Below are 25,211 nucleotides of genomic sequence, written 5' to 3' on the forward strand. Positions count from 1 at the left end.
TTCATTGTAAAAATTATGGGCTTCAACTAATGAATCAAACTCTTGCCCAATTTTCGGAACTAGTTCAACCCTTACTTGAGGAACATAGTTAAAGTCATTAGACGACGACGAACCCATATCCGTTTGTGATTCTGCATTACATCCAGCACTAATACCATCCATAATTGGACAAAAAATCAACAACAAGTAGCACAACATCACAATAAGAATAAGAAAATCATGTCAATAAACATAAATCCCCAACTTTCACATATTGAAATCATCAACAGTCCAATATAATGGTTGTAAACATGATTGCCAACACGAATTCCCAACATCAATTCCCAAAATTAATCCCTAACTCAATCATTATTTGTTCATAACCTAACATCCAATTTTTGCCCAAAATCCATTTATTTTTTCAAAGATTCGTATTAGATATACAAAATAATAAGATGCATAGGATTCATGATTACCTTTAGACAACTTGAAGATGAGAGAGTGTGAGCCTATTGTTCCGCGTCGACGGTTTTGTCAGTTCGAGCAAGACAGGTTTCTCTCTGGCTGGGTCTTTGAGTGAGAGAAGCAAGAGATCGCCTGGGTGATTTCTAGAAGAATTATGGTTAATTTCGGGAAGAGAAGGACTGGAAAGGCCAACTGTCCCAGGCTGGTCTCGCGACAGAGAGAGAACGAGAGATTCACGACAGAGAGAGAGAGAACGAGAGAAGAAGACGCGCATGGGAGTGAATGAATAGGGTTTAATCTTGAGATATAATATGGTCTTTTGGTTTGATCCAATGGGTATTAAGCTTGTACTTATTTTGAGTCCTTGTAAGAGAAAACATATATATATATATATCTCACAAGAAGTTCTGAACGGATCTGTTGATGATTGCTCATTATTTGGTGCGTCAAAACTGCTGTCCGTTGTTAGTTTCACTGCACCAAACAAGTTATAAATGTTTTCTTTTTATGCGATTTGCGTAAAATTTAAAATCATAAACGAAAAAAAGATTACACCATAGAGTTTTAGTGTACTATAGCCCCTCCTATTTTAATCAATTCTCCAAAAAGCCCATTAAAAATTGTCATACAAACTTGTATATTAGGATATTTCTAGCCTTGAAAATTTTATAAAGTTGACTTGGCCATTTGGAATTTGAATCTATACCATAGGAAAAAAAAACACAAAAATCTACTGTAGAGGAATATTTTGGTCAATAGATGTACGACGGCAACTCAAAATATAGCCGTTGCATTATTGCGTACCATAATCCAAACCATAGGAAGAAAAAATAGAGGGACATTTTGGTCAATCAGATGTACAACGGCTACTCCGAAATATAGCCGTTGTGTACCCAGATTTGTACAAAACAAAAATTCCTTTTTTACATACAGAATTATAAAGACCGCACCAATTCGTCTCTACAATCACCAATCAGCTCTCTCGAACATCAACAACGAAACCCTAGAACGCGCTCTCTCTCTCTCTGCCTTTCGCTCTCTCTGCTCCGACTCTCTAATTTCGTTTTGCAGTTTTGGTCTATTCTGTTTTATTACTCTGTTTCTGCAGGATCGTAGTTAATTCTACTTATTGTGAAGGTTTTCTTTTCCTTATATATTTTTGCATATAGTGTCTATATTTGTTTTCTTGTTTGTTTCTGTTTGGTATATAACGATGGATGCAGGGTCATCGAGTTCTTCATCAAATTTGAAGGGACAATCTCGTTGCCCTCTCCAAGAACAGTTCCTTCAGAAGAGGAATTCTAAAGAGAACGTAAGTGCCTTGGACTTGGAAATTTATTTTCTGTTTTTTTTTAAGAATTTTATGTTGTGATTTGAGTCCCTCCGAATTCTCCTTCATCTTTGTTTTTGTTTTTTTGAAAAAAAACATTTATGTGCTAAATTTGCTTTGGGTTTCTGTACTGCTTCTTCGATTGGGGCTTTTATTCCGTTTTTAGGGTTTCTGTTGATCCATTCGGCTAAGTTATTTTGATTGATGAAAATTTGGGGCTTTTGGTTTTGTTGCCGTTTGTGGGAAAGATGAAAATTGCTTCAGATCTGATTTTTTTTCCCTTTCAAGAACTTAAAAACATTTTTTTATTTCAAGCTGGGTTTTGCTCTTGTCTGTTCTTCTGAATGCATCATATGTGTATACCGATTTCTTGATTGAAGTTTATTTCCTGGCTGCAGTTGGATAGGTTTATACCAAACCGTTCGGCAATGGACTTCGACTATGCTCATTACATGTTAACCGAAGGCAGAAAAGGTAAGGAGAACCCGGCAGTGAGCTCGCCATCCAGAGACGCCTACAGGAAGCAACTTGCGGAGACTTTCAACATGAACCGGACTCGGATCCTAGCTTTCAAGAACAAGCCACCCACCCCTGTTGAGTTGATCCCGCATGAGATTTCCACTTCTGCTCACCACCAAGCCAAACCCACTAAACCACGCAGACACATCTCTCAGGTGGGTAATCAAAAACATAATTTACCTGTAACAATGATTTTGTATATCAGATTGTGTTTGGTCCTTATCTAATTTTTTTTCATTTGTTTATGCTAGACTTCCGAAAGGACATTAGATGCCCCTGACATTGTGGATGATTTCTACCTTAATCTACTGGACTGGGGAAGTGCCAATGTCCTTGCAATTGCTCTTGAAAACACAGTGTACTTGTGGGATGCATCGACTGGTTCTACCTCCGAACTAGCCACAATTGATGATGAAAATGGCCCTGTAACCAGCGTTAATTGGGCTCCTGACGGAAGGCACATTGCTATTGGCTTAAACAATTCTGAAGTGCAATTGTGGGATTCTGCCTCTAACCGACTGGTTTGTCACATCTCATCCTTTGTTTTTTGGGTTGTTTTTATTAGCTGGCCAGTTCGCTTATGATGTTTTATCTTTCTGCAGTTGCGAACTTTGAAAGGTGGCCACCGATCACGAGTTGGATCCTTGGCATGGAACAATCATGTCCTCACAACTGGAGGAATGGATGGCCTGATTGTTAACAATGATGTAAGAATAAGATCTCATATCGTTGAAACCTACAGAGGGCACCAACAAGAGGTTTGTGGGCTAAAATGGTCAGGTTCTGGCCAGCAATTAGCAAGTGGAGGGAATGATAATCTTCTTCACATATGGGATAGATCCATGGCGTCTTCGAATTCTGCAACACAGTGGCTTCACAGGCTTGAGGACCATACTTCTGCAGTGAAAGCTCTTGCCTGGTGTCCTTTCCAGAGCAATCTGCTGGCTTCTGGAGGAGGCGGAGGGGACAGATGCATAAAGTTTTGGAACACTCACACAGGCAGCTGCTTGAACTCTGTAGACACAGGCTCTCAGGTCTGCTCTTTGCTCTGGAACAAGAATGAACGAGAACTACTTAGTTCTCATGGTTTTACTCAGAATCAGCTCACTCTTTGGAAATACCCATCAATGGTGAAGATGGCAGAGCTCACAGGTCACACCTCCAGAGTTCTCTTCATGGCTCAGGTACTGATGTCAACAAATTAACCCCTAAAAAGTAGATATACCATATTTTCATTTGGAAGCTTCTTTAAGGGTAAGGGTTTGTTGCTAAATATCCTGAAAATCCCCTGCTTTCCTTTTTCAGAGTCCAGATGGTTGCACAGTGGCGTCTGCAGCAGGTGATGAGACATTGAGATTTTGGAATGTCTTTGGGGTTCCAGAGGTAGCTAAACCTGCTCCAAAGACCAACCCAGAACCATTTGCTCAGTTGAATCGCATCCGTTAATGATGATTTGAAGGAAGTATGGATTTGATTTGAAGTTTCGCATTAGGAGAAGGCAGAAGTTGAAACAACGGCTTGTTGTGTCGGTTGCTGTTCTCTCTGTCTCAGAATGTATGTTTTATGCGATTACAAAGGTGTGATGTGTGTAATATGTTGAAAATAAGGAAGAATAGACCACTCGCTCCTATGGTCGTAGGCAAATTGCCGAACCACGTAAACCTTTGTGTTGAGTTCTCTTACACTTACTTACTCACTTGTTATCATCATATCACAAGAACAACACTAACACAAGTAGGCAAATTGCCGAACCACGTAAACCTTTGTGTTGAGTTCTCTTACACTTACTCACTCAAGAACAACACTAACACAAGTAGCTTATTATGTTTGCTGGAGGAATAAATACTACTGCATTCTTTTTTGTTTCTGGAACTTGCGCTCATCAAAAGCATGCCAGTGTCATTACATTTGTAACTTAAATTTAACTCTGCAAGGTTAACCGCCTTTGAAGACTACAGCAGCTTGAATTAGGGATCTGAAATCTCTTCCTCTTGCTGGAAGAATTTCATAGAAAAAAGACCGTCGATTGTGTGCGAGCTTGAGTACTTAGGGATCTGCCTGCAATCTCTTCGGCTTGCTGGACGGAGTGGAAAAGAGCGAAAGAAGAGTCAAGAAGTTCAATATTGTTCTCATGGAAAAAAAAAAAAAGCATAGTAAAGTACTTTGTGCCCCCAATTTTCCTACCGTCATTTTAACCCTCATTCATTCGTAAAATGGTGTGCAATTTTTAAAACTCTGTAGAAATTTTCCAAGAACATATATATATATTGCAGGATTTAGTCATAGTAAGAAATATCTACACTTTTTTCTCCAAGCATGAGGGGCATATATATATTGCAGGATTTAGTCATAGTAAGAAATATCTACACTTTTTTCTCCAAGCATGAGGGGCTCTGTAACGGTTTCGATTGCTCAGGTGCAGAAATTGTTTGAATTTCTCACTTCACTGTCAATGTGCAAAAGAAATGAACTTTTGTAAGATAACATTTTCGAATGATTATGACTTCGAACTGGACTTAGAACAGGGAAACGAGATATATAAACCAAGTAGCAACACTTGCCTGAATGAGGCAGCAGTTCTACCAAAAACAGATAAAGTGTATATTCTGGATACTGTCTTCATTACTCTTATCTTCCTTTTCTCTTCTTCTGGTTTTTTCAATTCCATTGCCTTTGGATGTATGTTGGCTTACTCAATTGAGTGCCCTGTTATGTATATATATGTATATATGAGAGATGTACACTTATGTATTTACGTGTATGTCTTTCATAGCAAACTGCTTGGATAAAGTAGCAACAAAGGTGTGGAGAACTGTAGAGTGACAATAAGAATGTCATTGACATACAACAATAATGGGTCCGTTTGGGAATGTTTTGTATTTTGATGTTTTGTGGTGTTGTGAGGTGAGTTCTGCTAACAAAAAACCTTTCGTGTGTCACAAAAAAATTGTAGTGAAGTGAGTTGATGTCTACTTTAACGTTTGGATGTTCAAAATTGTGGTGAGGTAAAGTGGATTGTTAACTGAATTTTGTCTAATTTTAATTGTAACATATCCTAATAAATTATTTTAAATATTATTTAAATTTATTATTTTATATTTTATGGTGAATAAATTATTTTATATTGACAGAGTGAATATTAATTTCTTTAAATCTGATATTAAAAAAATAAATTTGTTAGGAAAGCTATGAGATTTGTGGGGTTTTATTTGGAAGGTTTTGTTTTTAGGAGTTGATGAGAAGAAGCTCATTCTGGCAATTACATGGCGATAGCATGATGGATCGACGGAGAGGAGGGCCAGAGGCGAGGGGGGGGATGTGTGTGTGCGATCTAGGGATTTCTCTCAATTCATGCGATATGAGGCGAAATCAATCTAAGGATTTCTGGAATTGGGATCAATCTAGGGATTTTTGGTGAAGAAGATAACAGAATGATAACGAAAATGAGTGAGATTAGAGTGCAAATCCTACCTGAGTCTTCCACCAGAGAGAAGCAGCGCAGTGAGAGTTTTTGAGAAGGACAAAGTTGGTATTAATTAAAAAATTTGAGGGTAAGTGGGTAAATAAACCACGTGCGTATATTTACGGAACAGAGTTTGGACGAACTGCTTTCAACGACGAAGTAGCTCTCCTCTGCTTTCACTTGCACCGGGATTTGTTGTGGAGTGACCCCACCGAGACGGACAACCAAACAGATAAACGGACAATGCGTCGGGATAATTGGAGACGCGGCATGAACTTTTGGTCCCAAACGGAGAGCCAAACATATAGGACTTGTGTTGAGCATGAGGGACCAGGTCAGTTGGGGGGGTTAGCTTGGGATTGTATTGGACGTGTCTTGGGCATGTGTTGAACATGAGGGTACACAACTCGTTTGGGGAGTGGCTTGGGATATGTGTTGAACATGGTGGATCACAAGTGTAGACGTGAATGTTAGTGGAATTGGTGGAAGGGAAAGAAAGCTGAATGAAGGTATGAGATGCGGGTTAGTACCATATTGAGGAGATAACGATTGTGGGTATCCAAGGGATATGGTAGTAAGATGATGAGCTGAGATAGGTAAAGAGGGGATCATTGGCTAAGGAAGCAGCAGTAGAGCCGTCGGTGGCTGTGATATATAATATCATATATATATATATCATATGAGAGACATGTACATTTATGTATTTACATATGTCCCTTGGTATACATATACACTAATAGGACATCTGAAACAATATGGGGTATGACTTCGTGCAACCGCCATCACAAAATCGCACAGTAACACAAATGAGGACATCTACCAAAAATCCAGTGTCTCCTTCGTCTCGTCTTACTACTCCAGTTGGCCGTGTGAATATGATGCTCCTGCGACGGTTGCACAATCTCCTAAAGAGGTTACTAATCTTTCGCTTGGTGGTTGCAACCGCCATTTACATATGGTTACTCACACTATTGCAGTTTATGGTGTAAGTAACTACTCAAAGGAGGTTAAATCAAATGGAGTTTATGGTGTCGACAGACAATTGCAGTCCAAGTAGTTTTATCTTGATGGTTGACTATGTTTAATTGTGCTGTTTTATGTGGTCTTATAATCTCTTTAGAGAATGGTGAGTGCTATTAGTGAACAAGCTGTGTTCACTAGGCACATTGTAATGGATTATTCCTGGTTCAATTAGGGTCCATACCCCTTTCAAAAAAAAAAAAAAAACTTACACACTAATAGGGACAACAATGGATGAGTTTGGCCATTCTATTCCCTAAAAAGAAAAAAAAAATTAGGAAAAAAGAAACTAAACATTCTCTCAATTAGGGCATTGAAAATTCACTTGCACAAGGTTATAGGCATAGTATGAGGCATGTTAAATTAGCAAATGTGCTATAAAAATCAGACACTAAAAAACCAAAAGTTTTGTAAATAGCATTCTCAAGGATTTGATATATCAGAGAAATAACTTTGAACCTTCTTCCCAAGATATAGTTATTTCTTCTTAACCATGCTGGTAAAGCAACTGGAATGGTATAATCATTGAAGTTTTAAACTCTATAAACACCAAATGCTTTCAAATGCGTTAAATAATCTGTGTTTTTTGTGAGAAAAATTAAAATCTTTTATACATGCCAATGATGATGATTTAGTTACTCTGCCCTGCCAATTTTGGTAATTTATTCTTGTGCATCAAGAATGACAATACTTTTAACCGGATCATTAAAAATTGTTGGACAACATCTGATCAGAAACACGAGCTCGTATGGTACTTACAATTTCTTCAAGACTCAGAGTAGCATCGACCTTAAAAATCCCTTCAGAATCATCTATCTGAAGCAAGTTTATCTGAGACTGCAAAAGTGTTGCTGACATGAAATGATTCCCTTCTGCGGCTCTTTTCTCTAAGCGAGCAGCAATTACCTCAGCAGCAGCATCCAACAAAACAAACTTTAATGCACTGTCATAGCTCCCCAGCTTGTAGTTAGGATCTGCACATCTTAGGATTTCTCTGTATCGCTTTTGCAGAGAGGAACATCCGAGTACCGCAATTTTCCCATTGATTAAGCTCTCTCTAAGAGTATCACGTAGAACTTCCAGCCAAGGAATTCGGTCTTCTTCTGAAAGAGGAACTCCTCGAGTCATCTTTTCTGCAGATTTGACCAACAGCAATTTTCAAAGAAATGAAATATTCATGCTCATCATGGATGCTCATTTTTCTTGTGGAATTTCGAATCCCATATGTAAATGAAATAAATTTACCTTTGTTTGATTGAGGATGGAAATCATCGGCATCAAGAAAGGTACAACTCAAAACTTTAGCCAGCATCTTCCCTATTGTCCTATTGCATCACATATTCAAGATTTGTAAGAACAGGTAATCAAGAACTGAGATGTTACCTAGAAAGAAGATGGAAATGCAAAAATAGCACAAGTAGACCATAGCAGCAGAATCAAAGTCAGGATTTGTGCTTGATACCATGTTAAATCGCCATTTCATGTCAACAGGTTAAACTGTTGGATGAGGATTGATTCAATACTTTTGGACATATTCCAACAAGTACAAGTGAACCAAATTGTCTGTCCAAGCCAAAGTAAAGAGACCCTTTTTGCAGGTGGCTACATAACTACCTATTATTGTACAAGGTGCTAACCTCTTATTTATGTTGCTGAAGGATAACAGACGCTTGCTTGATACAGAAGTCAGGGGATTAAGGTCGCCTAGAATATATCCATATTACTATCTCCACAGAATGGTGTAGTAAGAAACGTAGAGACTCAATTGTGGCCTGCACTCCTGTTTCTCGAGGAGTACATCCATATCAAGGTTCCAGTTATTTATCAGATCCTGCATCTAAACGGATCCCTATCAAAAGTTTCAAACCATGATCAATATCAAATTTTCATTTAGCCAACAAACCAGCATTCTCTTGGACTCCTGCCTATCACTTTAATCTATCTATTATGCAGGCTTGACTCCCAAGGCTTAGAAAGGTGATGAGCCACCTTAATATATGAAGAGTTTTTCGTATCTTGAAGGTTTTGGCAGTTGTCTAAACTGGAGAGTGGACTCTGTTATTTGGGATATGAACCAATCCACGAGCTTAGGGGGTCTGCTTCTATACTGTCAAAGAGCATCAATGGAACCTCTAGCTTGATTGCCTCAAGCAGAACATTCCCATTGTGTTCTCTACCTTAGAAAGGGATCTTATTGGCAAATATACTCGTTTTATGCAGATCATTCTCTGTCATCACTGCCATCTCAAATCCAGTTTCTTTCTATCGTGTCCACTTCTTTCAAACTACGTTATATCCCTTCCTGCTCAAGCCTCAAATCATTTAAGACAGTTCCTTAAGAAGAAGTAATAGGAAACATTGGTTCACTGCCTACTGTAATATCCTACAGTGATAACAACTTATATTCTGTTAAACAGTTCCTTAAGAAGAAGTAATAGGAAACATTTGTTCTACTCACTATGACTGTACAACATATGTCTAGCACCTTCCTATTGTTTTTAGCTTTACTTCTCTTTTACATTATAATTCCACTGCTTTTTGTTGCTTCCTTCATCTTATTCAGGTATGGAGTACTAGAGTAGAAACCGTATAGGGAGTAAAGGACTCCGGATCTAAGTTCACAACTGTAATTCACTTTGTTGCTTCACTGAAATTCAGAGATCAAATAAGTAGGAAGGTATGGTAAAAGCTGAAGATTTCCATTCTCAAAATGTATCCTTTCTAATGGAACCCAAAGAGATGAGACATCAAAAATCCCAGTGCTAGGGAGGAACCTGGGGCAAGGGAAAAACAGAAGAAAACAAGACTTTAGATCACCACCAATACAGTCTTCGTAAATGGCTAATGCACTGTTCTAAAGTAATGGCATCCGATTTCTTCATATTTGTGAACTATTAACATTTGAAATTTACAGAAGTAGCAACCTGCCAACTTCCATAGTACGTGATATACTGCTTCAGCACCCACGATAAAAAGAATTCCACCAGGACAATGCTGTATATATGCACAGCAGGCATAGCTATTACTATTTCAAGAAGAAATTAAGAACAGAACCAAGAGCAATGATAAGGACCAGGTATGTATAGCACTCTCTAAGTAAGCATGTAGGTAGCTGCAGAAATCATCCATTCATTGCTTTTTTCCCCTATGTATGGCTGCGAGACCTCCATCTATGTTGCAGCCATCAGTTTTCCTTAGCTGCAGTTTTCAAATGAAGATCACAGTGTGGGAGAATTAGGTGAGGGCAGTAAGGATAATCAAATGAACTGAAACTATATTCTATGTTTCAGTAAGGTATTTGGCAAGATTGTTTTGTCAAAAGTGAACTGCTCTTCAACAAGATGGATCAGAAAACCCAAAATGTTGGAGTCAGTTGAGCCACAAACTACCCTCAAGTGCCCTAGAAATTCTGAAGCTTCTTAAGAAAAAGGATGACCGGAAATTCTGGTTATAGGGATCAGCCAGTATAGCTGATAATTTTTGCCATAAAACTTCAAGCTCCCATCGATATGATTGCTGTTTAGCAATCTTATTCTTAAGATTGTAATGCAGCTTTCGGGATTCCAACCTTAATTGGGAGACGCTTCAATGTTGATATAGTTTAATGGATTTTTCTTACCTTCAGCCCTAATAGGAGAAGAAGAACAGAAATTAATCATGAACAAAAAAAAAACCCTTTTATATTGTAGACTTCCCTTGATGTGCTAGATATTAGAAGAATAACATCGAACAACAATAATGACATATAATAAAGTGTTGGATGAGTTTCAATGGCTTGTAGATTCTTAGCACAGCAAAAAAGCGGAGGATGAAAGTTAAAACTTACGATTTTCCAGCACCACTAACACCCATTAGTACAATAGCTCTCCCTGTGAAGAGAAATATATGTAAAAAAAAAAAATAAAATCAGATACTTGAAATAAGAAAATTGATGACAATAAGCCACAGAGTAGCACAGAATTAGGAAAAAAAGGGGGGGGGGGGGGGGGGGGGGAATGTTAGTTTGTCTCAGACACACTAGTGAATCTCAACTCGAATGCGGACATAAAGGATGAAACAGACAAGTGATTAGTTTACCTCTTTGATCGGAAGCCATTTTTGGTCAAATTTCAGGTAATCCAATGAAGCCTCACCCAAAACAAGATCAATGCCTCTGCAATTCAACCCCACAAGAAAATTTTACAACTAACACCAAATTCGAGCTGAAGCAACACTAGGCATCAAAAGATTAGCTGTTGCTGCACCCACAAAACAATCATCAAAGTTGCTGACACTGCTTATAACTAATATATATATATATATATATATATATATATGATGATCCAATTGACACCAAGATGAACATAACCCATATTAATAAAGAATCAAATCTGTCGATTCATAAGCTTACTTACGCAGATAGATGATATTGAGATTCATATGATTTTGATCCACTGTATAAAATATACCAAATCAATCAAAAACCGAAACAAACATCAAGCGTACCAGTATCAGCAGATTCTGAGTTGCACAGCAAAAGCAGGCCAATTCCAAACACAAAATAGTCGTCCACATTTGTGGCTTTTTCCATCTGTAACCGAAAGCCTTGTGCATTACACGGCGAGTATGACGGCTGTAGCATAGCTAAGTCAATCACGCAATTTAAAATCATGAGAAGATAAATTTCACTATGCCCCCTAAAATATTGTTTATTTTCACTTCATCGCCCCTATATTTTTTTTAATGAATAATGAATGGTTGGAAATGAGGTTTTAAATATGGGTGGCCCATGAGGGTTTGACTCAATCCAACCCATATTAGATGGGTTGTTGAGTAGTTGTCTTCAAGACAACTACTGGTAACCTACGTCAGTTACGAAGATGTAATTGACGTTGAGAACACTGTACAGAGATATAACTCTCTGTCAAATTTTTCATACATTTTGATTTTGGAGAACTAAAAGCTCACAAGCAAACAAAGGTATTCGTACTGTGGAATCATTCGTGGTTCTAACAATCAAGTTAGAAACCGATCTTTGTTTACTCGTACCAATAAAGAAATTAGTAAGTTTTCGATTTCTCCTTTGATACACTATATTGGTATCGGAGCATAGGTTGTTTCTATAATGTTGAATCTGATTTGCATGATTAGAACATATATATATATATATCCAGTTGACTTTGCCCAGTCAACTGATCGGGTCAAATAGTTGGTCGGACAGACGGGTTACGGATCGGGTTTGACCCGCGATCCATAACAGTGTTGCTATAATATTGAATATGATTTGCATGATTAAAACATATATACATGGCTGAAAATTGTGTAAATTAGGTTTATGTTTTTCAAAATTCATGAATAGAACCGAAACTTTGAGTTCAAAATCGAGTATCATATATAATTTTGCTATGAACGAGTTTGATATGGTTGGAAAGCTCTTGAAACAAGCTTTCTAACGGATATTTTTGTGAAATGTTTGGAGAACAATGTGAATTAATATGATTTTTCAAAGATTAAAATCAAAACTGGTTTCAATTTTCTGGTTTTAAGTTCTTAATAATGAATTACCGTCGCAAGTTTAGAGTTTGAATGTCAAACACAAATTTAAAAGACTCTAATGGTAAATCTAAGACTGAAAATGATATCGGGAGGTCCAAATGGCTCTGATCGGGAAATTTTTTCACCCAAAAACGCTGCCAAAGGCAGCGCGTGTGGCTTATGCGCCTGGCGGAGCTCTGATGCGTTGGTGTTCTACCCAATCGATTGACCGAGTCAAATAGAGGATGTGGGTCGAGCGGATATGGGTCAGGTTTGACCCGCGTCCTATAACAGATTATGCTGCATCTGTTTCACGCGCGCCAGTGGCACGTGTAATGCACCTCCGATCATCAGACCATTCAACTTGTGGTGGCGGGTGAGAGCGCGTGCACCGTCCAATTTTCATTCTATTTTTTTCCAGATTAATTAAAATAATAATTTATATTTTTGTATTATTTTTCTGGATTTTTTTGGTAACCGGAAAATCATTACATATGATAATTAAATAGATAAAAGTTTAATTGTTAATGTGATTTAATTATTTGTGTTTGTAGTGGCTACAAGAGCACAAATAATACATTTATTGGGATATAGAAAAAAAAATCCTAGTCACACCATGCATCTACACATATATCATATGTATAATTGGATGAAAATTTTGTGGATTCGGGATGCTCATGAGTTCTACATCAAGCAACAAATTCAGATTATTCTTGATTCTCTACCGGAAGAGTGGAACATGGTTTGAGACTCATTGAAGCAAAGGTCGAGTACGTTGAGTTTTGAAACTCTTGCGGATGAGCTGCTGCTAGAGAGGGAACGTCAGTATGCTAATATGGGTATACGACGCACTGGTCGTAGCGCAAATCATTTGGATTCTGATGCTCAATTTGTTCCATGGTATGAGAAGTACGAACTTGGTGGACATAACGAAGAAGATGAAGATGACATGAAAAAGGATCCTGATTATGTTTCTAAAATGTGATTTATGTTGTATTTATTTTATTTGTACATCTTTCTTATGTATATACATATTTATGTATTTGATGTACATATTGGATATTTTCATTAATGACATGTTTATTTTCTGTAATTTCTTTGTTTAATTACAATAAATGCGCATGAATAGAAATGTCATTAAATATTGAGAGTTATTAGATGAACTAATAACTAGAATATTTTGCACTTGTTTGAATCAAAAATACTAATTGGACTATGCTAATGGGAATTGATTGAATGTTTACATTGTTATTCGTTTCTGTGGCATACGTTAGATTAATATTATTGATTTGAAACGAAAATGTCAGCAATTTTGTCTGTATAGTTGAAATGGCTGCAACAAAAAGCATTGTCATTGACTTGAACCAAGGAGACAAACTGAATGAAAAGAACTATGATGTTTGGCATCGTAAGATTTAGTATCTCCTAGAAGAGCAAGACATGCTGGAAATAATCACTCAACCAATGGCTGAACCTGAGCATGGGAACACTACTCAACATAGGCATGATATGAAAGCATATCAAGCCTATAAGCGTAAAGATCGTGTGGCTCGCATATTGATGTTGAGCAACATGAATAATGACATAATGTTGCGCTTTGAGATGCACCTTCAGCTCAAGCAGTTTGGGATGTTGTGAAGGTTCAATATGGGGAACCTCAACTACTAGACTTCGTCAATTAACCCTCACATTTGATGGTTATAAGAAGCGCCAGAATCACATGATGAGGTTGCATCTAACGGTCATGTCCAACATGATTAGTGAATCGAGGGTGGCTAGGCATGAAATGACTAACGAGCAACAAGTCCAAGCTGTTATTCGCTCTTTACCGAGTACTTGGGAACACATGCATGTTAACCTTACCCGCAACGACAACATTAAGACATTTGATGAGGTCGCTTGCCATGTTGAGCTTGAAGAAGATCGTCTTCTTACTGAAAAACCTATTGAAGAGGTTTTTATTGCTGATTCGCGAAGAGCATCAAACTCTGGTCGCAAAAAGGGAAAAGGTAAAGGTCCCAATAAAGGAAAAGGGGAATGAAGCTAGTTTTAGTGGACACAAGAGCAAGCGTGGGAAACGCGCCGACAAGAAAGGCAAAAACAACAAATGTTTCAATTGTGGCAAACCAGGTCACTGTGCTTGTGATTGCACTGAGCCAAAGGTAATGTTTAACCACTTTACTCTCTCTAACTTGTATGTTAGTAGTTGCTCAATGCTTGCTGAATCTGTGTTTTATTGGACTGTAGACTCAGCAGCAACCGACCACATAGCAAGGTACCGAACAGCTTTTGTAGATTTTCATCAAATTCCGAAGGGGAGTATATGCATATACATGGGGAACAATGCTTCCGCTGATGTGCACTTTATCTCCATGATGTGCTCTATGATCCAGAAGTTCGACGAAATCTAGTTTCTGTTCTTGTGTTGCTAGAACTAGATTTTCATCTTGTTTTTAATAAAGGTTGTGTGAAAATATGTCTAGACAACGTATATTATTGTTCTGGCTATGTGTTGGATGATTTTATGATGTTAGACACCGTTAATATTGTACTTAATGACAATGCGTCTATCTTTTTTGTTGGAAATTACAGTTATGTTCCCAATACTGATAGTGTATTATGGCATGCTAGATTAGGACACATTAGGCAAGACCAATTAAATAGATTGGCTCGAGCAGGTCTCTTAGGATCTCTCGCCAAAGTAGAATTACCCACTTGTGAGCATTGCCTAGCTGGAAAAACAACTAGATTTCCATTTGGCAAAGCCAAGAGAGCTGATAGTCCATTACCACTTATTCATTTTGACATATGTGGACCAATGAATGTAAGGGCTAGGCATGGTGCCGTATATTTCATCACTTTTATAGATGATTTCACACATTTTGGTCATGTTTATCTAATTTCACACAAGTCTGAAGCATAGGACTGCTTCAAACAATACACCAATTTGGTGTAGAATCAATTAAACACAAAGATCAAAGCTTTAAGGACCGATCGAGGTCGTGAATATCTGTCTGACCAATTCAAAAAATTTTGTGACGAAAAGGGTATAGCTCGACAGCTAACTATTCCTTATACTCCGCAACAAAATGGCGTAGCAGAAAGAAGGAATAAGACCCTATTAGACATGGTTAGCTAAATGATGGCGCAAGCCAATTTATCAATTTCCTTTTGGGGAGATGCAATATTGACTGCTGCATACATTCTTAACCGTGTGCCCTCTAAATTTGTCCTCTCCACCCCATATGAGTTATGGAATAGTGAAAAACCTAATTTAGGAAATTTGCATCCTTGGGGGTGTGTAGCTTATGTTCACAATAATTCCCATCACCACGAGAAACTTGGTCCTAGAGGGATAAAGTGTATCTTTATTCGATACTGTTCTCACTCTAAAGGATTCGTATTTATTGGTGAAGAAGCTGATGGGAATGTGACACAAATTGAGTCTCGTGATGTTGTATTCTTAGAAGAGGACTTTCCTGTGAGAGGTGAGATTGACAAAGATTTCCAATTTTACAAAATGGAAAGTCCAGAATATGGCGCCCTTATACCAACAGAGGAATTAGAGGAAATTCTTAATCCTTTTGGGAAAAGTGGGAGCGACATAGTGCCTGATCAAATTCCCATGGAGCAAGATTATGAGCAATCTCAACCTGGTCGAAGTATTCGTGAACGAATCCCACGTCGTCGATTTGAGATTGAGGGGGAAATATTCATGATTACTCCATAGGATGATGAAGAGCCTAAAACAGTCAATGAGGCTTTATCTGGTCATAAAGCTAAGGAATGGATTAAAGTTATAGAAGAAGAGATGGAGTCTATGAAAACTAATCAAGTCTGAGACTTGGTTGATTTACCGCTAGGTCGAAAATCCATTGGAAATAAATGGATTCTAAAAATTAAACGAAAGGTGGATGGGTCAATAGAACGATATAAGGCTTGGTTAGTAGCAAAAGGATACACTCAAGAAGAGGGAATTGATTATGAAGATACTTTCTCACCAGTTGTGAGAATAACTTCAGTTCGTCTTGTCCTAGCAATAGTCGCACACATGGATTTAGAATTATACCAGATGGACGTGAAAACTGCATTTCTCAATGGAGAACTAGATAAGGAAATCTATATGGATCAACCTTTATGCTTTGAGTCTAAAGGACAAGAGCGCAAAGTTTGCAAGCTAAATAGATTCATAGATGGTCTTAAACAAGCATCTAGGCAATGGAACATCAAGTTTCATCAAGCAATCCAAAGAGATGGCTTTACAATGATGGAAGAAGACCATTGTATGTATTTAAAATGTTCAAGTAGTGGTTATCATATGCAAGATGGCAAGCCGAACCCCTATTGATAAGAACTTGAGCCTAAGTTGTGAAATGTGTCCCAAGACTCTAAAAGAAATAGAAAAAAAATGTTCAAAGTATCATATGCTAGTGTTGTCGGTAGTTTGATGTATGCAATGATGTGTACATGTCCCGACATATGTTATGTTGTTGGGTTAGTTAGTCGATGTCAATTGAACCCTGGTCAAAAGCAATGGATAGCAATCAAAACGATTTTGCGATATCTGAAAGGGACTTCAGATTACATGCTATATTACCAAGGAAAAGAGGATTTGCGACTAGTCGATTATTCTGATGCTGATTGGGGAGGAGAAATAGATCAGTCTAAATCAACTTCAGGATACACTTTCTTGCTTAATGGTAGTGCAATATTATGGAGTAGCAAGAAGCAATCCTGTGTAGCCTTGTCCATGATGGAGGTTGAGTATGTAGTTTGGTTAAGGAGTTTCCTGTAGCATTTAGAAGTTGGCAAATCAGCGTCAGAACCTGTGATAATTTTCTGCGATAACACTGTAGCATTGGCTGTAGCCAAGGATGCCAAATGCCATGGAAAGACCAAACACATCAGGATGAGATATCACTACATTAGAGATGCAATTGCTGAACAGGAAGTGGTCCTCAAACACATTTCTACACATGATATGGTGGCTGACCCACTTACCAAACCAATAGCTAGGGATGCATTTGTTAAACATGTGGATCCCTTGGCTTACGTAGAATGTGATTTAGAATGTTATATGTTTTGTGGACCATATAAGTACTTGCAACTGTTGAATAATACTTGAATGTCATTAAATTATTCAACATTTATTTATGGCATACACTATGAGTATTGATAGTACAATTTATGAAGTGTGTCAATAGACATGGATTGGCTCACTTATATGAGCAATCGCCTCTAGCGCTAGGAGGGCGAGTAGAGATGAGACTATTTGAATTAGAACGCTCAGAATGCGACTTGGGCGCAGTGGGAGCGAGTATAATTCAATATTATTGAAGATGGGGTCGCCTTGGTTAGGGCCAAGACGAGTTTCTTAGAACAAGAAGAACCGACATGAATAAATCCTCACTATTCATGAGTCTATTTGTAGAATGCCGAGTGTGAACACTACAATAAAAAATGTGTTTAGCTGTGATTTTTTACCTGCGGTCAAACACTGATCGCAGGTCTAACTTTTTATCCACCTGCGGTTTAGAAAAACGCAGGTGTATATATATGATGTATACCTGCACTTTTTTTGGTCTCAGATATGTGGTACATTAGGGTTGCGCTTTGAGATATGTGGTCAAGATATTATCGCGGATAAAATATTTTTTTAACTCAACGACGTCGCTACTCTTGTTAGCGTGAACCCAAAAATATAGGTGCGATCCTTCTATTTTCTTCTAACCTCGTTACTTTCTCTCTCTCTCTCTCTCTAAACCTAATTTCAGTTCACAAGGGTTTCTTCTAAACTTAGTTTCTCTCAGTATTCTGCAAGCGGTGATTTCGAAACAACATCATACGGTAATTTTGCTTCTCGTAATGAATCGATCTCTATTTTAGATCTTCTTTCTTCAAAACTGAGATTTTTCTTTTCTGGTAAAACATGGGTTACTCTTGCGTGCAGCATTTGGAGGGTGCTAGGTGTTTGAGAAAGCTTATATTTGTGAAGAGCGCGTACAAACTCTTTAGGTAAGATTTTACTCTTTAGGTTTTGTTTTCAATTTTACATTAATTTCTTTAGTTGACAATTTTGCATTAATTTTTGAGCTGTTGAACTCAATATCTACAGCATCATGAATGTCATTATGCACAATCTATTTTGGTTGAATTAGCATATATATATTATGTGGATACAGTTTAAGATCAAAATTATAACTATTAATTTGAATAATTTTTTTAATGTTTTTAGTTTTGTCAATTTAGATGATCTGTAGATTATATGTATTAGTAATTATTAAATTGTTACTATAAGAGAAAAAATCAAAAAATTAATATTACAACTCCACCTGCGATTAAAAAATCAGTTTCCTACGGTTTTTAAAAAGGCTAGATCCGCAACAGTTAAAATGAAAAACTCTACTTGCGGTTAGATTAAAGTTATACCCGCATTTTCTTGCAAATGATTTTAGAATCAGTTCATGCGGATAGCTGCGGTTAATAGATGTTTATAGCCACGTTTTACTATCGCAGGTACTAGAGGGAATCTGCCCGCATGCCTTTTATACTATACCTGCGCTTAGTAAAACCGCAGGTATCTCTCTTGTGACGCCTACTCCCCCAACGGTTTGTCCAACGCATGTAAATTTTTTATCTGCGGTTTGTTGGTCATGTAGCTACGGTTTTGACCGCAGCTAAACACTTTTTTGTTGTAGTGGAAATTAGTCATCTAACACTGTTGATAGTGAGTAGATGAGAAATTTCACGTTTGACACCTGTGAATTGGTGACAAGACTCAGACTTGTATGGTGTATTCCTTATTACAAGGAGAGCAATGACATACGTTCTTTATCTAAGGATAAGCAAAGAGAAATTCCACCAAAGCATGTATTTCATACTACATGTGCAAGCGACCATTCAGGAAGTAAAGAATGGATCCCTGCTACTTTACTGTGTGAGTCCTAGAGATCTTAAATAGATCTCAAATTTTTATTACCCTTTGCAACTTTTGACTATGTCATGATGTGATGAATTAATATTTGCTAGTTTAAGAGTGTCAACTATGGTCATGGAATGATTTGACATAAAGGAACACTCCTAGGAAAGCATGTTGATTCAAATCTGAGTGATATGAGGGTGAAAAGAAAAGTATTTGTTGGCTTTACACCTGTTACTGGTATTCACCGGCCGGAATCATCTCATTCAAAAGAGTTTGATTTTATTTAGAATACTTGTAATTGTAAGGATGGATTGAGTATAGAATTCGTGAGGGATTGGATAATACTCAATCATGTGTAGCTGAAAATACTTGGGGTATATAGGTACATATTCGGGAGTAATAATTTCTCAAAGAGGTTGATGTCTCCAATATGGCCTATGGAAGGTTTCTATATTAGAGCTCCCATTGTTCGTGTACTTTAGGTCGCATGGTCCGTTCACTTGTATGAATTTGCTTGTACAAATTTGAAATATACATTAAAAGGGGCTCAACCCTACATGGGCAAGTGGGAGATGTTGGAAATTGGGTTTTAAATATGGACCCGCCCATGAGGGCTTGACCCAACCCAACCCAACCCATATTAGGTGGGTTATTGAGCAGTTGTCTCCAAGACAATTGCTGGTAACCTACGTCAGTTACAAAGATGTAACTAACGTTGTTCTCTGTTTAAAAGAGAGAACACAATACAGAGATATAACTCTCTGTAAAATATTTCATACCTTTTGATTTTGGAGAACTAAAAGCTCACAAGCAAACAAAGGTGTTCGTACTGTGGAATCATTCTTGGTTCTAATAATCAAGTTAGAAACCGATCCTCATTTACTCATACCGATCAGGAAATCGGTAAGTTTTCAATTTCTCCTTTGAAACACTACATGAATAAAATTGTGTAATAATGATATAAGTTACATGAATACTTTCTTGTAATATTGACAGAAGCGCTCAGAAGTGAGCCACTGGTTGAACGATAATCACGTTGCATGTAAGGGATCACCCACCCATTAGGGTATGGGTTCAAATCTTACCCGTCCTCAAACCTCTATTTCAAAAAATATATATATTGATAGAAGCACTCGTACAATTCTTTGAAGAAAACCAACACACATAAAGACTCTTCAAATTTTTGGATGCTTTACAATGAGAAAGAGCATCCATTACATAGACATACATAGGAAGGGTGCTTTGGTAAAGGCGCCTACACAGTGGGTGGCATCGTCACTTTACAAAAGTAGATTCCTGACAAAAGTAAAAGGCCTAACAAAGAAAATAGCTGACAAACTAAAATACAAAATGACAATTGAAAGGACAATTACAATAATGACAATGATAGACCATGATAATGTCTCTCCTTCTTCCTCTTCATGATTAACTTCCCAAGTGGCTTATAAAGTCAGCCATGACATCATCACCGTAGTCTGCATAAGGGTCTTGGGATTCTTGATAAAGAGCATTAATGGGAGAAGGATTTGAACGAACTTCATCTTCATTGAAAACTTCCAAAAGTGTTTGCTTTAGAATATCCTTAGAGATGGTAAGGACAAAAGATCCTTCAATAATTTGGAAAGCCCTTTGCCGAGTTAGCTTTTTAGCTCCTATCCCTATCAAGAAGCAGGATCCATTATGTTATGTAAATAACTTCAGAGGTCTTTGAGACTGCTGAGTATTGCAATTATGGGATGGTTCTAATGCAGGGGAAATCAACTATTTTTATAAACATTAAACTCTTTCTACCATTTAATCAAAGTTCTTCAACAAAGCCAAGGAACTTCAACCTAATTGCCAAACTTATTAGTTTATGATTTTTTTATAAGGTAATCCCATTTCATGATCCGTGGAATTTGATTTATCCGAACGAAGCCCAAAAAGGATCTTATTTCACATAAATGGATATTCTAGATCTTATATTGCCTAAATATGGCTTCTGAGGGTCATCTGAAGGGAAAATTGATGGATCGTACTTAACACAAGAGGGGGGGTGAATTGTGTCCCCAAATTCCGATAGGAATCTCTTTTTATAATTTAAAAGGAAATCAATGTCAATTAACAATTATCACACAAATTTGAACTCTAATGATTATCCTAATCAATATTCATTTCAATGCAAGATGTGATACAATATGGTGAATGATCAATTATCAAATAATCAAGGAATTGCAAAAACAGATTTTTTTTTTTTCAAACAACACACTGCACACAGATTTTACAACTCAAATTTCACCTAGCAAATCAAGTCAGAATTCAATGAAATTTGGTATGCAGTATCACAACATCCTAATGAATACTATATCAAAAATTCAGATTAAAATTCAAAGTTTAGCTATGTGAACAGTGCACGGACAGACTAGTGGTTCAGAAAATTCTGCAATCAAAACACTTAATCAATCAACAAGCAAGCAATGCAATCAAGAAAATCCACACAGCAATTTATAGTAGTTCGGAGACTCTTCTCCTACATCTACTACCTAGGTTCACCAACCTAGGATTTTTCAACCTCCACTAAGGATGTGGTTTTCTCAAGAGCTCCACAAAACTCACAAGGGTTTTTAGGTCACCCTTAAAACTGAAGATTTCAAGATAATCTTCAAACTTTACAACCAAGGGTTTCAAGCACTCCCTTAAACTCAACCTCAACAAGGTTTTTGCCCAATGAAGGGACTTTTACAAGTGTTCGGTATAAATGGTTCACTCAAGGTTTGCACTAAGCAAATGGGGTTGAGGAACACTCAAGAATCACAATATCACCTCACGGGTTGGATAGAAAATGAAGAATAATGAGGATTTTCGAATCTGAAAATAAGAAGCCAAATGAGAAGCACTCCCTCTCTGCAAAAGCAAAATAGTGAGGAAGCCTTTAGAGTGGCTTGGGTAGAAGCTTGGATTCAATGGCATAAACTAGCTTGGAAGCTTTGAGAACAAGAATTTCTTCAATGTAATTTTGGCTTCTCCAAGTTGGAATGAGGAAGAACCCCTCTTTATAATTTACCAAGCTCTTGTGATTTCCACCATTGGATCTTTTTCTATCTTCAAATCTCGACCTTCAATTACATGTGCAAATCTTGGCCATTGAATGAATAGATCATTAAATCTTGACCTTACAATATGTAGCCGTTGCACTTGCATTATTTTCCAAGTCTAGCTTTCCAAGATTTGAGTTGTCATGTGCACTTGCAGCCATCTTTGACAATTTGATCAAACTTGCACCAAATCTTGACCTTGGTATCTCCAACAATTTTGTCATCTTTGACCATTTGATCAAACTTACACCAAATCTTGGCCTTGGTATCTCCAATGATTTCCTACAAAATGTGTAGCAACTTGCAACCATCTTTGACTCCAAAAATCAAGTAAGATCTTCTTTTAAGTCAAAAATTGCAAGCAAGAATATGGTCTTATGCACAACCATTGGATTCACCTTTTAAATGGTCATCTTAACCCTTCAAGTCTTGTTGTAATCTGATCCATTCATAATTCAAAACAATTCAATCTCGGCCATAGATTAGTGTACCGTTGGAGCTTGTAGTCTTCAAGAATATCTTCATAATCTAAGTCTTGTCTAGTTGCAAAGTATACTTTCTCATCTCTTACAAATTTCAACCATTGCATTTGTCCTTTAGCTTCATCAATTTTCTTCTCACAAAAATCTTATCATTGACCTCAATAAAGGAAGCATGTGCAAGATCTTGTTTGATGAAGATAAGAGATCCTTCACATGACCAAACATGTCCCTCCAATCTTGACTTCAAACTCTGAATTTGGCAGCACCAATATATCCATATTATACAGCCCTAAGGCTAGTTCCAATCATCAATCAAAATGCCTTAGTGGAAGGTTGATGAACATAGGTTTTTCTTGGTTTTCTAGAGATCCAAGCTCATACTTGAAAACCGGACTTCAATTCACTTGAGCAAACTGAATTCTGAGTGATATAACATCCTCATGATGATTAACCTACAAAGAAATAGGAGGTAGAACTCCCCAATTGCATGTAAGCTCAAAGAGCTTCATATAGAGCGCATAGGTTAATTACATTAGAAAAACAACCCAGAAAATTCGTATTACTGCATGATAAATCATTTTATATATATTAGAATGTCCACATAAAATTTCATAACAATCGGAAATCGTTTGGTCACTCAACCAAGCAAATAAGTCACTAATAGTGAAACCGATAAATTCTAAGTGTAAATTCAATGTTATTTTGCAAACTCAGTGTAAATGACATTTTCTCTTGAACTTTACTAAGTCAAATATGTTCATAGTGATGAAACTAAGATGCACACGAAATTTCATTTAAATCGGAGTTCATTTGGTTCACTACGTTCACAAAGAACACATATGCACAAAATTAGGTAAAACCTAGTTTTGGCGGAATTTAAGCATATGACCAAATATATATGTGATGCACTTAATTTCTCATGATTATAGTCCTAGAACATATATTAAACCTTCATGTGCATGTGGTTCAAGTTTCAAGTAATTTGGACCTAAGTAAGATAAATTATGATCATTAGAAGATTAATACCCTAACTTAGTCCATGTATATTTATTTTCAAAACTTAATTTGCAGCACTATCTCAAAAATATATAGATACCAAATTCACATAGAGATATGCATAAGCCTTCATTTGTATATGCACAATTAAGATATTAAACAATTAACCAAATAACCATTTAAGCATGTTTTCTAGCATTTTAGGATATGTTCAAGTCAAGCATGCTCACACACATTTTAGTATACAATCATACACAATCATCAAAAACACAATGTTGACTAGACACTAAGTCTTGGTCCAACAATCTCCCCCTTTTTGATGATTCCAAAATGTGCAATGTAGTTTTCTAAAGATGTACCATTTTTTCCAAGAACTACAATCTTTATCCAAAAACTATATTCTTTCTCCCCCCTTTTTGTAATTATCAAAAAGATCTTAAGGTTTAATTGAAATTCTCATTTTATACTCAAATACTTAATTGTTTTCAATCATGCAAATGAAGTGAGCTATAGATCGAGTACAAGGTAATGTTCATATTAGCTCCCCCTCACTTCAAGTATAGTAGCATACATACTTCTCACCAAAACATGCCAAATGCACTCCCCCTTAAACTTTGGTCTATAAACCATTTCATATGTCAGTTCAAGTACTAGTTTAAGGATGCACCATGCTTGATACAAGATAAGTATGTTTTGTCAAGAAAAGCTCAAATACTTAATATTGCATGAAAGTATATCAATTTAGAATATGTCATTTTAATGCATCTTTTCTAATCATTATCTCTTCCCTATAATGTAGTCAATCAAGAGGGAATAGGGAGAGGAGTTGACACCAACCAAATACATGCATTCATGAATTTAATAAAAGCACACCAGAAGTCATGTATTCCACATATTGCTTCCAAATTATAGAGATGCAACAAGTTCACTTAAGAAACTTAGCATGCATTCTATCTTTTTCAATTAATGATAAAACATGAATTCCTAGACTTAGGGCATGCTCCCCCTTCAATCATGCATACCAATGAATATTTGAGAACATATGCATACCACATATAATCAATGTATTCCAATCCAATTAAAAACAACAAGAGATACCAATTAAGCAAATATGCACCCATGATGCTTCAGTCAAACTTAATGCACGTATCATCATCATTTAATCATGTCTAAAGCATATATCATCTAAAATCAAACATTCCAAATGCAATTGAGTTAAATTTAAGCATCTAACAAAAATAATGCAAAGGAGTTTAAAGGTTTAAGAAATGACCGTCGAAACCCTCCTAGCTTTTTGTTTGAGCATCTTGATGATATTCCTTTAATATTTGTTCGTTCCTTAGAGTGTTTGTGCTTGTCCATGTTTTGAATATATTTTCCTTGATTTAAAGTTGCTCCCCCAAGGGTTGCACACTTTCTTCACCAATTGGTGTTGCTTCATCATTTG

At 36.9% G+C, this 25,211-nt stretch overlaps 2 protein-coding genes across 6 annotated transcripts; one reads left to right on the forward strand and one right to left on the reverse strand.

The window, feature by feature from the left end:
- The first annotated feature begins 1,397 nt into the window (after positions 1-1,397).
- On the forward strand, positions 1,398-3,942 carry LOC120016311 (cell division cycle 20.2, cofactor of APC complex-like). The gene is made up of 5 exons (XM_038869026.1): positions 1,398-1,756; positions 2,173-2,448; positions 2,545-2,814; positions 2,896-3,477; positions 3,599-3,942. The coding sequence occupies exons 1-5, from the start codon at positions 1,658-1,660 to the stop codon at positions 3,737-3,739; spliced, it is 1,368 nt and encodes a 455-aa protein (XP_038724954.1). The 5' UTR covers positions 1,398-1,657; the 3' UTR covers positions 3,740-3,942.
- Positions 3,943-6,907: 2,965 nt separating this feature from the next.
- On the reverse strand, positions 6,908-11,418 carry LOC120015944 (gluconokinase). Of its 5 annotated transcripts, none has more exons than XM_038868470.1 (6): positions 11,262-11,397; positions 10,854-10,929; positions 10,603-10,645; positions 8,022-8,101; positions 7,536-7,909; positions 6,908-6,938 (listed from the first exon to the last, which is right to left on the reverse strand). In XM_038868470.1, the coding sequence occupies exons 2-6, from the start codon at positions 10,870-10,872 to the stop codon at positions 6,933-6,935; spliced, it is 522 nt and encodes a 173-aa protein (XP_038724398.1). In that variant the 5' UTR covers positions 10,873-10,929; positions 11,262-11,397; the 3' UTR covers positions 6,908-6,932. The 5 variants fall into 5 exon arrangements, with proteins under 5 accessions (XP_038724398.1, XP_038724399.1, XP_038724397.1 ...); XM_038868471.1 differs by lacking the exon at positions 6,908-6,938 and adding an exon at positions 10,396-10,403 and having other exon boundaries at positions 7,291-7,909; positions 10,854-11,014; positions 11,262-11,418; XM_038868469.1 differs by lacking the exon at positions 6,908-6,938 and having other exon boundaries at positions 7,291-7,909; positions 10,854-11,014; positions 11,262-11,418.
- Positions 11,419-25,211: the final 13,793 nt, after the last annotated feature.

This window comes from Tripterygium wilfordii, chromosome 15, assembly GCF_013401445.1.
Source record: "Tripterygium wilfordii isolate XIE 37 chromosome 15, ASM1340144v1, whole genome shotgun sequence".
In the NCBI taxonomy this organism is placed as follows: Eukaryota; Viridiplantae; Streptophyta; class Magnoliopsida; order Celastrales; family Celastraceae; genus Tripterygium; species Tripterygium wilfordii.